The sequence below is a fragment of the Nicotiana sylvestris genome, chromosome 6 (assembly GCF_000393655.2).
Source record: "Nicotiana sylvestris chromosome 6, ASM39365v2, whole genome shotgun sequence".
Classification (NCBI taxonomy): Eukaryota; Viridiplantae; Streptophyta; class Magnoliopsida; order Solanales; family Solanaceae; genus Nicotiana; species Nicotiana sylvestris.
In genome coordinates this window covers 39,495,570-39,510,736 of record NC_091062.1, presented here as the reverse complement: position 1 = coordinate 39,510,736, position 15,167 = coordinate 39,495,570, and the positions used below count along the sequence as shown (strand labels likewise).

General features: G+C 43.4%; 1 protein-coding gene across 1 annotated transcript; it reads right to left on the bottom strand.

Annotated features, from left to right (window-relative positions):
- Positions 1-8,810: 8,810 nt before the first annotated feature.
- LOC138870513 (uncharacterized) lies at positions 8,811-10,556 on the bottom strand. Its single transcript, XM_070148322.1, has 2 exons — positions 9,920-10,556; positions 8,811-9,544 (listed from the first exon to the last, which is right to left on the bottom strand). Exons 1-2 carry the CDS (start codon positions 10,554-10,556, stop codon positions 8,811-8,813), a joined length of 1,371 nt encoding a protein of 456 aa, XP_070004423.1.
- Between the last annotated feature and the right edge of the window lie 4,611 nt (positions 10,557-15,167).

Genomic DNA, 15,167 nt, shown 5'->3' with positions numbered 1-15,167 from the left:
GTGACAAGCAGAGAGTCTTCTTTGATTGCTTGATATATGTATACATGTTCTTGCCTTCGGGGGATCGATTGTTCTACATGGACATGGTTCATTCAACCGTTTGGCCCAATACAATATTTTCCTATCGAGGTCCCCTTAGGCATAACTCGATTTTTTCGAAAAAGATAACCTCCGAGGGGGATGGCCCCTAGTATTCGAGGCTGATTGAGAAGAAGTCTTGAATACTTGTTGAGTTCTCTTTAGGTAGCATATAGATGTTGTCTCATTAAAAACCTTACCGGAAAAACCCATTTGGGATAAAAACCGATCGAAGCGAAAAAGAGTGGTACGCATGCTTTAAAACCCAAGGTCTTCGAGTCGAAGGGTGCTTCGGTGTCTCCCATCGAACACCTGTAATAAATTAGTATAAGACATAAAGGGAAAAGGTAGGAGGTTACACCTTAGAAATAATAGTGTTTGAGCATCAATATGTTCCAATTGCTTGGAAGATACTCGCCTTCCATGGTGCCAAGTTTGTAGGACCCTTTGTCTACTACTCTGAGGACGCAGTACGGTCCTTCCCAGCTCGGGCCTAGCTTCCCTTTATTTGGGTTTCGAGTGTTGAGGGTGAATTTCCTTAGGACTAAGTCCCCGACTCCGAAGTATCGGAGGTTTGTTCTCCTATTATAATATCTCTCGATCCTCTGTTTTTGGGCAGCCATTCGGACTAGTACAACCTCTCACTTTTCATCTAGTAGCTCGAGGGTTGTAGTCATGACCTCTCCATTCGAGTCCTCGGTGGTATGTCGAAATTTGGCGCTTAGATCTCTTACCTCGACCGGTATCAAAGCCTCTGACCCGTATACCAAAGAGAATAGTGTCTCTCCTGTGCTTGATTTTGAAGTTGTTCGGTATGCCCATAGTACTTCGGGCAATATCTCTCTCCATTTTCCCTTCGCATTTTCTAACCTCTTTTTCAAGTTTTGGATGATGGTCTTGTTCGTGGACTCGGCCTATCCTTTTGCACATGGGTGATAGGGCGTTGATAGGATCTTCTTGATCTTATGATCTTCGAGGAATTTTGTCACTTTGCTGCCTATGAACTGCTTTCCATTATTGCATGTAATCTCGAAGGGGATCCCGAATCGGCATATGATGTGGTCCCAAATGAAGTCAATGACTTCTTTTTCTCTTATCTTCTCAAAGGCATGTGCTTCTACCCATTTTGTGAAATAGTCAGTCATAAATAGAATAAATCTCGCTTTACCTGGTGCTATTGGTAGGGGGCCGACAATGTCCATCCCCCATTTCATGAACGGCCATAGTGATAATACTGAATGTAGCTGTTCACTAGGTTGGTGAATCATTGGCGCGAACCTTTGGCATTTGTCACACCTTCGAACGAATTCCTTGGTGTCCTTCTCCATGTTGTCCCAATAATAACCTGCTCCGATCAACTTTCAAACCAAAGAATCGGCGTTGGAATGATTTCCACAAATGCCCTCATGGATTTCCTGAAGTACATAATCAGTGTCCACCGGTCCCAAGCATACTGCTAGAGGTCCGTCAAAGGTCCTTCTGTATAGTGTTCCATTCTCGTCGAGTGAAAATCGAGTTGCATTGGTTCGAAGGGCCCTTGATTCTTTTGGGTCTGTGGGCAGCTTCCCATTTCTCAAATAGTCGATATATTTATTCCTCCAATCATGTTATACTTGTTGAGTTGACCTCGGCGTGGCCTTCTTCAATCACTGATTTGGATAACTATACAACAGCCTGCGGGAGTATGTCATCTTCTTCGATGGATGACCCCAGGTTCGCGAGTGCATCGGCCTCGTTGTTCTGATCTCGAGGAATGTGGACCAGAGTCCATGCTTTGAAGCGATGCAATATGACCTGAAGTTTGTCTAAGTATCTTTGCATCCTGTCTTATCGAACCTCGAAGCTCCCATTTACTTGGTTGACTACCAGAAGGGAGTCGCACTTTGCTTCGAAAACGTCTTCTCCTAGGCTCTTGGCCAGTTTGAGACCTGCATTCATAACCTCATGCTCGGCCTCATTGTTAGAAAACTTTGAAGTTTTTATAGATTGCCTAATCATGCCGCCCGTAGGCGATTTCAGAATGATGCCGAGCTCGGACCTTTTCATGTTCGAGGCACCGTCGGTTAATAGGGTCCATACCCTCAATGATGTGCCCGTTTTTAGCAAGAGTTCTTTCTCTACCTCAGGCACAAGGATAGGCATAAAGTCGTCCATGAAGTCCACCAAAATTTGGGATTTGATAGCCGTCCGGGGTTGGTACTCGATATCATACTCTCCGAGCTCGATGGCCCATTTGGCAATTCTGCCCGATAAGGTTCTAATTTCAATATGCATTTATTAATGCAAGAGCTAATTTTTATAAGTGTGGATACCTGGTTTCAGCATCTCCTAAAGTCCGACATACGTAATAAACAGGGGATTTCATACCTTGTTCTTCCCGAAAAAACATACCACTTATCGCTACTTCGGATACGGCTAGATATAAGTACAACGTTTCATCTTCCTTCAGTGTGTGGAGCAAAAGCGGACTCGAGAGATATCGCTTTAATTCCTCTAAAACATGTTGGCATTCCGGCATCCACTCAAAGTTGTTTTTCTTTTTGAGCAAGGTAAAGAAATGATGACTCCGATCTGATGACCTCTAGATGAATCAGCCTAAGGCAGCTATCTACCCGGTCAGCCATTGTATGGCCTTCACATTGTTCACCACTGTGATTTCTTTAATGGCCTTGATTTTCTCGGGGTTGATCTCAATCTCTCTATTCGACACCATAAAGCCTAAGAATTTGCCTGATCCTACCTCGAAGGCACATTTCTCAGGGTTGAGATTCATGTTGTAGCTTCTAAGGATATCAAATGTTTCCTACAAATGAGTCAAATGGTCCTCTACACGCAGGGACTTAACTAGCATGTCATCAATGTAAACTTCCATAGATTGGCCTATCTGATGTTCGAACATCTTATTAACTAGGCGTTGGTACCTAGCTCCTGCGTTTTTTAGCCCGAAGGGCATCACATTATAAAAGTATGTACCATACTTTATGATAAACGAAGTTTTTTCCCTGTCCTCTGGGTTCATTAGAATTTGATTATACCCGGAGAAGGCATCGAGAAAGGTAAGGATCTCGTGGCCATCCGTGGCATCGATCAAGCAATCGATGTGGGGGCAATGGTAATGAGTCTTTGGGGCATGCTTTATTCAAGTCTTTATAATCTATGCACATTCTTAATTGTTTTCTCTTTTTGGGGACCACTACTACATTAGCCAGCCATTCAGGGTATTTTACCTCCCTAATTGATCCGATTTTGAGGAGTTTTGTTACCTCGTCTTTGATGAAATCATATTTTACCTCGGACTGAGGCCTCCTTTTTTGCTTCACTGGTTTAAACCCGGGATCGACACTGTCACGCCCCAACCTCATGAGGCGCAATCAGCGCTCAAACGTGTAAACCCAACTGAGCAAGCCTTATCGAACACTTTCTACCCAACTCGATATGATTAAGGAAACCATGCTTTCATTTATTTAAACAATAGGAAAGATTGCACGTTCAACATTGTTAGTTCATTCTACATCACAACCTTAAATCGTAGTTAAGTTCCCAAGATTCAATACAATTTTACTTTAGAGAAACAAGAGTTAGAATTACAACATAGTTCATAGACCCATCCAACACCCGTACATAACCCACATATACGTCTACGAAGCCTCTAAGGATACAAAAGACAATGATGACAACGCCGGCAACAAGGCCCCGGCTATACCTCAAAAGTGGATATTTATATCAAAAGATGTACAACATAGCTCCTTGAAGGAGAAAAGGGCTCACCAAGACTTTGAGCCGAAGATACTCCGCTACACCCGATCGGCACTATCCGCAATGGAGCCACCTACATTCATTTAAAATGTAGCGCCCCCGGCAAAAGGGACGTTAGTACCATGGAATAGTACTAGTATGTATAACTAAACACCATCTAGTTAGAAAAAACTTTCATACAAAAATAAGGAAATCACAAGTATAACTCAAAAGCTTTAAACGATCACAATATTATCAATGTAAAGGAATCATACAATTTTCACATTATGTTTCCATAGCCTTTAGTTTGGGGCATTTCATACTGTTCATCATTGTTCACAATACCACCGCTATCTTGAGCGGAGTTCGATCTCGACCCAATAGGCTAGGTTGCTCATTTGAGACATATACTTCAATCACAAAAACAATACCACCATATGTGCGTCATGGCGTCCGATCTCGGCCCGATCGGCTAGGACGCCTTACCAAGGCGTTTTCCTTTTCCATCAATAATCTCATTTCAATCTTTGTTTCACATAAATCATTTCATAGGCACTTGGGGCCACAGCTGTCACGTCATATTTTTGGCACTAGGCCACATCTCACATCATTCCCAATTTCAATGTTAGATTTGTAATTTAGGATAATATGTTCACACAAGAGCAAATAAAATTGTAAGCATAGATGAGACCTCACATAGATGGCACAACATATGCAGCTTCAACCTTAATTTAAGGTCTAGGCATTTCAACGCATGATTCATATTCATTGCACCCTTTCCAAGTTATCAAGAATAGCACTTCGATCACATTGAGACACATCTTTCATGCCTATAAGGTTGCAACTCCAATTCATGTGAAACAACAATCAATATAACAATCCAACCTTAATCTTACTGCATTTACACAAACACGAACGGAGTTCAATTTCTAAAATACGGGGTTTTAGCCATACATACCTCAATAGACATTTCCTTAAATCCTTACAATAAATTTAGAATTTCCTAGCAATTTCAATCTATTTTATGAAAATTAAAAGTTGAACCAAGAATTAGAGGCATGAATGAGATTCTAACTCATTTAAGTAAATTATCAAGCACTAAGTGTGCACAGCAATTTTAGGACACTTTTGTGAGAGCTTTTCATCATCCTATACCACAATTGTTATCTCTTTTGGTTCACAACCACCCCATTCCCCATTATCTTTTATGCATGAAATATTATCAGCCCTTATACCCATGAACCCCCTTGCTAATCACTTATTTTAACGGAAATTTCAAAATTATAGATGAGGGTACAAGCTCTTACCTCTTAGGGTGAAGACCTAGCAATTTCACTTGACGATCTTCAAGGATTTGGGGCAAGGATGGAGTGGGGACTTGATGGAGATCACTCCCTCTCTCTCTAGAACATCCTTTCTCACTCTATATGCTGTGAAATAATAGGAAAATGGTCTAGTGGGGTATTTTTCATGGTATGGGGTCGGGTTATAAAAGTTAGAAAATAGGAGCCCCGACACGATTTGCAATCGCATATGCGATCACATAATGGACATGCGGCCCGCAAAATGGACCACAAAAATGGTCCCAAAATCTGGACAAACTGTCCGAGTATGCAACAGAAATGCGGTCCGCATACCTGTTCTGCAGTCGCATAGTACACCGCAGAACTGCCCTTCACAAAAATTCCAAGGGAATTATGCGATGACTATGCGGCCCGCATATTGATTATGTGATCACATAATTGGCCGCATAGTTGGCCTCAAATTATCCAACATACTAACTGGCTCTGCGGCGACTATGCAGTCCGCATACCTATTATGCGACCGCATAATGGACTGCAGAAATGCACTTTTCTGGAAAACATAATTCTTAACTTTTTAATGCACCGATCAATCCAAAGGGTCCGAATTTCTCGTCGCGAAGAATTTTTATGAATTTCTAACATATGATCCTATCTTGGCATCACGAGATTCGGGTTTTTGAGTAGAAATTTTCACGGGGCCTTACATCCTCCCCCACTTAAGATCATTCGTCCTCGAATGAGGATCAAGGTTCACTTATTAGAAATCTCTATGCAACCTCAACTTTTCACAACATGAAACATATCAACAACCCCAAATTTGGCTAACTCCCTAAATTTCCAAAATTTTTGCCAGAGTTTCCTTTATAACTAGGCCTATCCACCTGTCAGAGAGCCCCCAGAAACACATCCTAACAGCATAAACACTTTCCATAGACATAACATAACTTTTACAACACTAACCATCGCCGCGTAGGCAACATATAACCAAAACAAGACAATTTTACATAGATCAAATCATAAGATAAGAGTTCATGGGAACCAAATGCATAAAAGCTATTACATGACTATTCAAACAAATGTGAGTACTTCTTTATCATTTCTTCCTCGTCTTCCCAAGTGGCTTCCTCAACCTGCTGGTTCTGCCATAACACTTTTACGGAGGCAATTTCCTTATTTCTCAACTTCTGGACTTGCCTGTCAAGAATGGCAACTGGAACTTCTTCATATGACAGTTCTTCATTAACCTCAATAGTTTCAACTAGCACAATAGTGGATGGATCTCCCGCTACCTTCTTCAACATAGACACATGGAAGACCAGATGTACCAATGACATCTCGGGTGGCAGCTCGAGCTTGTATGCCACCTGACCAATCCTCTGAATGATTCTGTACGATCCGATATACCTCGGACTTAATTTATGTTTCTTTCCAAATCGCATGATACCCTTTATTTGGGAAACCTTCAGAAATACCCAATCATCTTCTTTGAACTCCAAATCTCAGCGACGAACGTCTGAATAAGACTTTTGGCGACTCTGAGTAGTTTTCAACCTTTCTTTAATAATCTTGACTTTCTCCATGGGCTGATGCATGCAGTCCGACCTTATCAATTCAGCTTCTCCAACCTCGAACCACCCAGTAGGAGACTTATACCTCCTGCCATACAACGCCTCAAATGGTGCCATCTGGATACTAGCATGGAAGTTGTTGTTGCAAGCAAATTCTATGAGTGGCAAATGGTCATCCCAACTACCTTTGAAATCAAGAGTACAAGCACACAACATGTCCTCAAGCGTCTGAATAGTTTGCTCTGCTTGCCCGTCAGCTTGAGGATAGAAAGCTGTGCTAAGATTTACCTGCGTACCCAAACCTTGCTAAAATTTCTTCCAAAAGTTTGACGTGAACTGAGCCCCTTGATCTGAAATGATTGAGACTGGAGTGCCATGCAACCTGACTATTTCTCTAATATATAACTGAGCATACTGTAACACTGTGTCTGTAGATTTAACTGGCAAGAAGTGCGCTGATTTCATAAGTCGATCCACGATTACCCAAATTGAGTCAAACTTGCGCGGAGTGCGTGGTAACCCTACCACAAATCCATGTTAATCATCTCCCATTTCCACATTGGAATTTCTATACTTTGGGCCAATCCACCGGGCCTTTGATGTTCAGCCTTCACTTGCTAACAGTTTGGACATTTTGCCACGAAGTACGCCGCATCCTTTTCATGTTATTCCACCAATAAACTTCCTTGAGATCATGATACATTTTCGTAGAACCTGGGTGCATGGAATACTTGGAAGTGTGAGCTTCTACCATGATCCTCTCTCAAAGACTGTCAATATCCGGAACTCATAGGCAGCCTTGGTACCGTAAAGTACCATCATCCATGCCAAAGGAAAAGGCTGTGGTCTTGTGTTTATGAATCCCCTCTTTCAGTTGTGCTAGCAATGGATCGTTGAATTGCTTCTCTTTCACTTCTGCCACAAGCGATGATTCAGCCCTATTCTGCACAATCACTCCTCCTTCATTAGAGCTCACAAGGCGAACTCCCAAACTAGCCAACTAGTGAACCTCCCTGGCCAACGGCCTCTGATAAGCCTCCAAATGAGCCAAACTTCCCATAGATTTTCCACTAAGAGCATCCGCCACAACATTAGCCTTTCCCGGGTGATAGAGAATTCAATGTCATAGTCCTTGAGTAATTCTAGCCATCTTCTTTGTCTCAGATTCAACTCCTTCTGCTTGAAAATATATTGAAGGCTTTTGTGATTCGTAAATACATCCACATGGACCCCATACAAATAATGCCACCAAATCTTTAGTGCAAACACTACTGTCGTAAGCTCTAAGTCATGAGCTGGATAGTTCTTTTCATGATTCTTTAGTTTCCTAGAAGCATAAGCTATAACCTTGCCGTGTTGCATTAACACACACCCAAGCCTGATCCTTGAAGCATCGCAATACACCATAAATCCCTCTGTACCCTCTGGTAGGGCTAATACCGGTGATGCAGTCAATCTTGATTTCAATTCTTGGAAACTCCTTTCACAAGCATCGGACCATTGGAATTTAACCACTTTCTGTGTCAATTTAGTCAATGGAGAGGCTAGAGTAGAAAAGCCCTCCACAAATCTCCTGTAGTACCCAGCCAAACCTAAGAAATTGCGAATCTCTATTGGAGTGGTAGGTCTGGGCCAATTCTTTACCGCTGCAATCTTCTGAGGATCAACCATAATTCCTTCCATGGAGACGACATGACCCAAGAACGCGACAGATTCAAGCCAAAATTCACATTTCGAAAATTTTGCATACAATTGATGTTGCCCTGAGAGCCTGTAGAACTGCCCTGAGATGGTCAGCATGGTCCTCCCGACTTCGGGAATACACAAGAATATCGTCAATGAACACTATCACAAAGGAGTCTATAAAAGGCTTGAAGACTCGATTCATAAGATCCATGAAAGCTGCCAGGGCATTTGTTAGCCCAAAAGACATCACCAGAAATTCAAAGTGCACATACCGAGTCCTGAAAGCTGTTTTTGGAATATCCTACTCCCTTATCTTCAATTGATGATACCCGGACCGCAAGTCAATTTTTGAGAAACACATAGCACCTTGCAGTTGATCAAACAAGTCATCTATTCTTGGTAGAGGGTATTTATTTTTGATTGTGACTTTGTTGAGTTGTCAGTAGTCAATACACATTCGTAGCGAGCCATATTTCTTCCTTACAATCAATACTGGTGTGCCCCACGGTGACACACTCGACCGGATGAAACCCTTCTCTAGAAGATCCTTCAATTGTTCCTTTAGCTCTTTCAATTCTATCGGTGCCATTCTGTAAGGTGGAATTGATATAGGCTGCATGTCTGGCATTACATCGATCCCAAAATCAATCTCACTGTCTGGTGGAATCCCAGGGAGTTCAGCTGGAAAGACATCCGGAAATTCATTCACAACTGACACGGACTCCAGTCTAGGCGCCTCGGCATTGGTGTCTGTAACCTGAACTAAATGATAGATACACCCCTTCTTGATCATCTTCGCGGCCTTAAGGTAAGAAATAACCCGGCCTTTAGGCACTACATTATCTCCCTTCCATTTAGCAACGGGCTCATTAGGAAATTCAAGCCTCATGGTTCTAGTACGACAATCAAGTTTGGCAAAGCATGAATAAAGCCAATCTATTCCCATTATTACATCAAAATCGACAATCCCTAATTCAATAAGATCGGCTGTGGTATTTCTACCCCGCACCGTAACAACACAACCTCTATAATCTCGAGCAGTCGTAATTGACTCACCAACTGGAGTAGACACCGAAAATGGCTCATGAAGCTGATCAGGTTCTATCCCAAATTCCATAGCAACAAAAGGTGTAACATAGGACAAGGTGGAACTAGGGTCAATAAGTGCATACACTTCATGAGATTGGACAGTCAGAATACCTGTAACAACATCTAGAGAAGCCTCTGCGGTTTGGCGACCACTTATAGCATAGAACCGACTGGGCCCTCCTGAACTCTACGCACCACCCATAGCTGCACCATGCCCTACAAGTGCTGGGGCACCTCGAGCTGGAGAAGGGGCTGAAGATGTAGCAGTTGTTGGATTGGATGACTGTGTTGTGCCCCTACCCACTCCCTGGTGGGATACACGACAATACCTCTAAGTATGACCCCTCATCCCGCATCCATAGCATACGGGTAACTCCAAATAGCAAACCCCTGAGTGCATCTTCCCGCACCTGGGGCACGGGGACCTCTGCTGCTGCTGGGACCTCTCTCCTGACTGACCCTGCTGATAGGATCCCCTGTTGCCCTGACCGGGCCCAAAACGACTCCACTGCTGCTGGTTGGGCCCTGCTGGCGGTGCACTGGCTGAAGACTGTGTAACCGACTGGGACGGCCCTGATGATCCTCCCTTGAAAGCTGATCTTCCGCCACCTAATGATTCTCCCATGTTTCCCGTAGACCGGGCCTTACTGTTACCCTCTCTCTCCATTATGTTCTTTAGTTTACAGTTCTTTATGGCCTGAGCAAATGCTACCATCTTTCCATAATTCATGTCAGAATTCAACGCAGCCGTAAAAGCCTCATTAATAGTAAAAGGATTAAGGCCCTGAACAAACCGGCGTACCATGTCCTCCATTGTGGGAAACATATGAATGGCATACGTGGACATGCGAGCAAACTCCATGTGGTACTCCCACACACTCCGGCTACCTTGCTTCAAATTTTCAAACTCTACTGCATGGGCTGCCCTTGTCTCAGCAGGCAGAAAATGATCTATATAGGCGTAGGCAAACTCGCTCCACCTTGCCAGAGGGCTCCCCTCCTCACGGGAATCTTCCCACAACTCAAACCACGAATAGGCCACCCTTTTAAGACGATAGGTAGCCAACTCTACTCCCTCTGTCTCAGTTGCACGCATAACCCTGAGGGTCTTGTGCATCTCATCAATAAAATCTTGGGGGTCTTATTCTGGATTGGCAACCGAAAACACTGGAGGGTCTAACTGAAGAAATTTATTCACCCTGGAACTGGTGGGATCCCCTTGTTGGCTGGATGAACTAGGCACAACATTGGACCTCTAGGCCTGAGAGGCCACTAGCTAGGTCAACATCTGAATAGCTCCCCTAAGATCCCCATCAAAAATAGTAGAACCGGAAGCTGTGGCTGGAGGCGGGACAAGAGTATCAATGGGAGGGACAGTGGTAACCTCCACAGGTATAGGAGCAGGGGTAGTCTGCTCTGGAGTAGAAGAACCAGGCAAGGTGATATCAGGGCAACTACCCTCACCCGCAGTATCAAGCAGTGATTCATCAGCCACTCCTAAGGTGGCATTGGCTCCTTGCCCAATACTCGCTTTCTTCTTAGGTGCCATTTACTGAAAGATAGAACAATGCACTAATTAGAGGGGGAATAAATCCATAACAAGTTTTGCCATACGATCCAGAATATTAAAGAAGGGTGTTATTCCTAAATGCCCAAGTAGACTCCAACTTATAAATGTAGTCGACTACACACCGATAAGAAGGACTCTACTAGACACGGCTCCGAGATATCCTAGGACACTTCAAAACCTTAGGCGCTGATACCAAGTTTGTCATGCCCCAACCTCGGGAGGCGCGACCGGCACTCAATCGTGTGAACCCAACTGAGCAAGCCTTATTGAACACTTTCTACCCAACTCTATATAATTAAGGAAACCATGCTTTTGTTTATTTAAAAAATAGGAAAGATTGCACGATTGCACGTTCAACTTTGTTAGTTCATTCTACATCACAACCTTAAACCATAGTTAAGTTCCCAAGATTCAATACAATTTCACTTTAGAGAAACAAGAGTTAGAATTACAACATAGTTCATAGACCCATCCAATACCCGTACATAACCCACATATACGTCTACAGAGCCTCTAAGGATACAAAAGACAATGATGACAACGCCGGCAACAAGGCCCCGGCTATACCTCAAAAGTGGATATCTATATCAAAAGATGTACAACATAGCCCCTTGAAGGAGAAAGGGGCTCACCAAGACTTTGAGAAGAAGGTACTCCGCTACGCACGATCGACACTATCCGAAATAGAGCCACCTACTCTACGGTCGCATAGTGTACCGCAGAACTACCCTTCATAAAAATTCCAAGGGAATTATGCGATGACTATACAGCCCGTATATTGATTATGCGACCGCATAATTGGCGGCAGAAATGCACTTTTCTGGCAAATATAATTCTTAACTTTTTAAGGCACTGATCAATCAAAAAGGTCCGAACCGCGGAGAGCTATTTTTTTGAATTTCTAACACATGATCCTATCTTGGCATCACGAGATTCAGGTTTTTGTGTTGAAATTTTAACAGGGCCTTACAGACACTTAGTCGATGGGTGGTTATTTCCGGCGGGATCCCTGTCATGTCTAAATGGGACCAAGCAAAGCAATCAATGTTGTTAATAAGAAATAGGATGAGTTTTTTCCTAAGCTCGGGGGTTAATCTCGTTCCCAGGTATACCTTTCGATCTAGAAGATGCTCGATCAAGAATGCTTGTTTGAGTTCTTCGACCGTTGATTTCGTTACATCCGACTCTTCGGAGGCAACGAAGGTCCGAGGAATGAGGAAGTCTTCTTCATCATCTTCGTTTGAATGCTCACAGACCACCTGTTCCTCGGGGGTCAGCCTGTTTCCTATCTCATCCTGGATAGGGAGAGTCGATGTTGGTGCCATGTCATTTATCACGAACATCTAATTTGCTGCATGTTGTTCTCCTTCATTATCTGATAAAGGGTTGATGGTACCGCTCTCATGTTGTGTATCCACAGCCTTCCAAGTAAGGCATTGTACCTCATGTCACCTTTGATGACATGAAACTTGGTGTCTTGAACTGTATCAGACACGTTGACTGGGAGGATGATTTCTCCCTTTGTTATCTCACTTGCAATGTTGAATCCATTGAGGATTCACGAGGTGGGTATGATCTGATCGAGAAGTCCGAGCTGCTCTACCACCTTCAACCTGATTATGTTGGCCGAGCTACCTAGATCCATGAGCACACGTTTAATTTGAACGTTATTCAAAAGAAAAGAAATTACCAGTGCATTATTATGTGGTTGGTACAAGGCCCCTATGTCTTCTTCTCTAAATGTAAGGGCGTGCTGGGGTATATAGCTCTGAGTTTGCCTTTTCGTTGCGATGGACACTTTGGCCCATTTGAACATGGGTCCCGGTTGGACGTCGGTTCCTTCAACGATCATGTGGATGATGTGCTGAGGTTCTTTCAGTCCGTTCTTTCCATTCGCCTCTCTTTCTTGAAAGTTGTTCTTGGCTCGATTGCTGAGGAATTCTTGAAGGTGCCCTTCATTGATCAGTCGGGCCACCTCCTCTCGGTGCTGCCTATAATCCCCGATCCTATGACCATGAATGCCATGGTATTCGCACATTAAGTTGAGGTTCCTTTGGGAATGATCTGACTGTGCGGGCTTTCGCCATCTGGTATCTCTGATTCTAGCGATGGCCGATACGATACCTGAGACATCAATGTTGAAGTTGTATTCTGAGAATTGGGGTGCCTCCATTGGCCTCAAATGCCTGTCAAACCCGGTCTTGCTCATAAGTCCCCAGGAATTTTGGCCTCGATCTACTCCTCGATCATTTCAGGGTACATTCCGCCTCGAGGTGTTTATTCGATCTTTGAAGTATGGCTGATATCTTTCCTTGCCTGATCTCGGCTCCCTTCCTGTAGACCTTGGTTCCTTTGCTAGGAGCCTACTTGGATATACTGAGCCAAAGGGGGCTCCCAATTGGTCGTCTTCGACCTTGATCTTTGATTGATACCGGTTGTGCACATCCGCCCTGGTCACGGTAGGGTATTCGATCAAATTTTTCTTTAGCTGCTTCGAAGCTATTGAGTTTCGTTAGTTCAAGCCCTGAGTGAAGGCCTGCACTGCCTAGTCATCGGAAACCGGTGGTAATTCCCTTCTCTCCATCTGGAAGCGAGATACAAAGTCCCTCAGCATCTCGTTCTCCCTTTGTTTGATCTTGAAGACGTCAGACTTCCTTGTAGCAACCTTGATGGCACCGGCATGTGCCTTCACAAAAGAATCTGCCAACATGGCAAACGCATCCATCGCGTTTGGGGGTAGGTTGTGATAACACATCATGGCTCCCTTCGATAGTTTTTCTCCAAGTTTCTTCAGCAAAATGGATTCAATCTCGTAATTCTTTAAGTCATTCCCTTTTACAGCGCAAGTATAAGCGGTAATGTGCTCAATAGGGTTCGTGGTCCCGTTATACTTCTGGACATCGGGAATTCTGAATTTCTTTGGGATGTGCTTCGGAGCTGCACTTGATGGGAATGGTTTCTGCATGAATTTCATTGAATCTACACCCTTCAGAATCGGGAGTGCGCCCGGGATCTGATCGACCTTTGAGTTATAAGTCTCCACCTTTTTATCGTTAGCCTCTATATTCTTTTCTCCTGACTTAATTCTTTTAGTCAATTCCTCAAGCATTTAATGATTGTAGGGTCAGTCCCCGAGCTACTTTCATCGGGTCTTCCTAGCACTGGTTTGTGCTGCATGTTTATTGGTTCGGCGGTGTTAGGGGTTCTGTTCTAACTTTGAAGTTGAGCGATTGCGACTTGCTGAGCTTGCAGTATCTCGAATACCACTTGGAGGCTGACTCCTCTTTCTTCCGTTCCCCGTGCTTCTTGGCCTCCATCCTGGGCTTCCCTGCGTCCATTCCTTATGGGGTCTACGACTGCTTGCGAGTTTAGAGCATTGTGGGAGCTGATATCAACTGGCTCCACGTTTGGCACTCCCTCAGGGTTTACAGGTTGTACGTTGATCCCTATGCCGTTGTTTTCTCCAAGTCCCTCACTGTCGTGAAGAGGTACATTTTGTGTGCTAGACATGATTAAGCCTGAAATCAAAGAATCTTTGACAAGAAAAAGTATGAAGAATAACGCGTGTTATCAGAAACTAGCACCAAAACAATCACTATTATTTTTAGCCTCACGGTGGGCGCCAAACTGTTTACCTTGAAAATGGTATTAACAATTATATTTGATTTGTGGTTCAAAAAATAAGTGATTTATTTCAATATTGGTTGTTAGGCAATAGATGCTAAGTGTAAATGAGTAAGAAATGATAAGCAAACTAGTGTGGTCACAAGATTGAGGTCCTCGAGCTCAGCGATATAGAACCTCGAGGGCAGCCTTTAAAGGTTGATAATGAACAACAAACGAACGAACAATGAAGGAATACAATAAACGAACAATAAATAAACAAGTAATGAACAATAAATAAACAAGTAATGAATCTGTGGAATAATTGTTGAGCGCGTTTATGCAAGAAAAGCACTGAATGTTCTATTGTATTGAATATTCATGTCTGTTATAAAATGACAAGGGTCCCCTATATATAGGAGGGGGAATCCCAACATAGTAAATGTCTAATAATGACAAGGAAATTCTATTGGTACAGCTGTGTAATGACCTAGTACGGATTTTGTACTATTCTTGCAGATCTGGTCAGCTCTA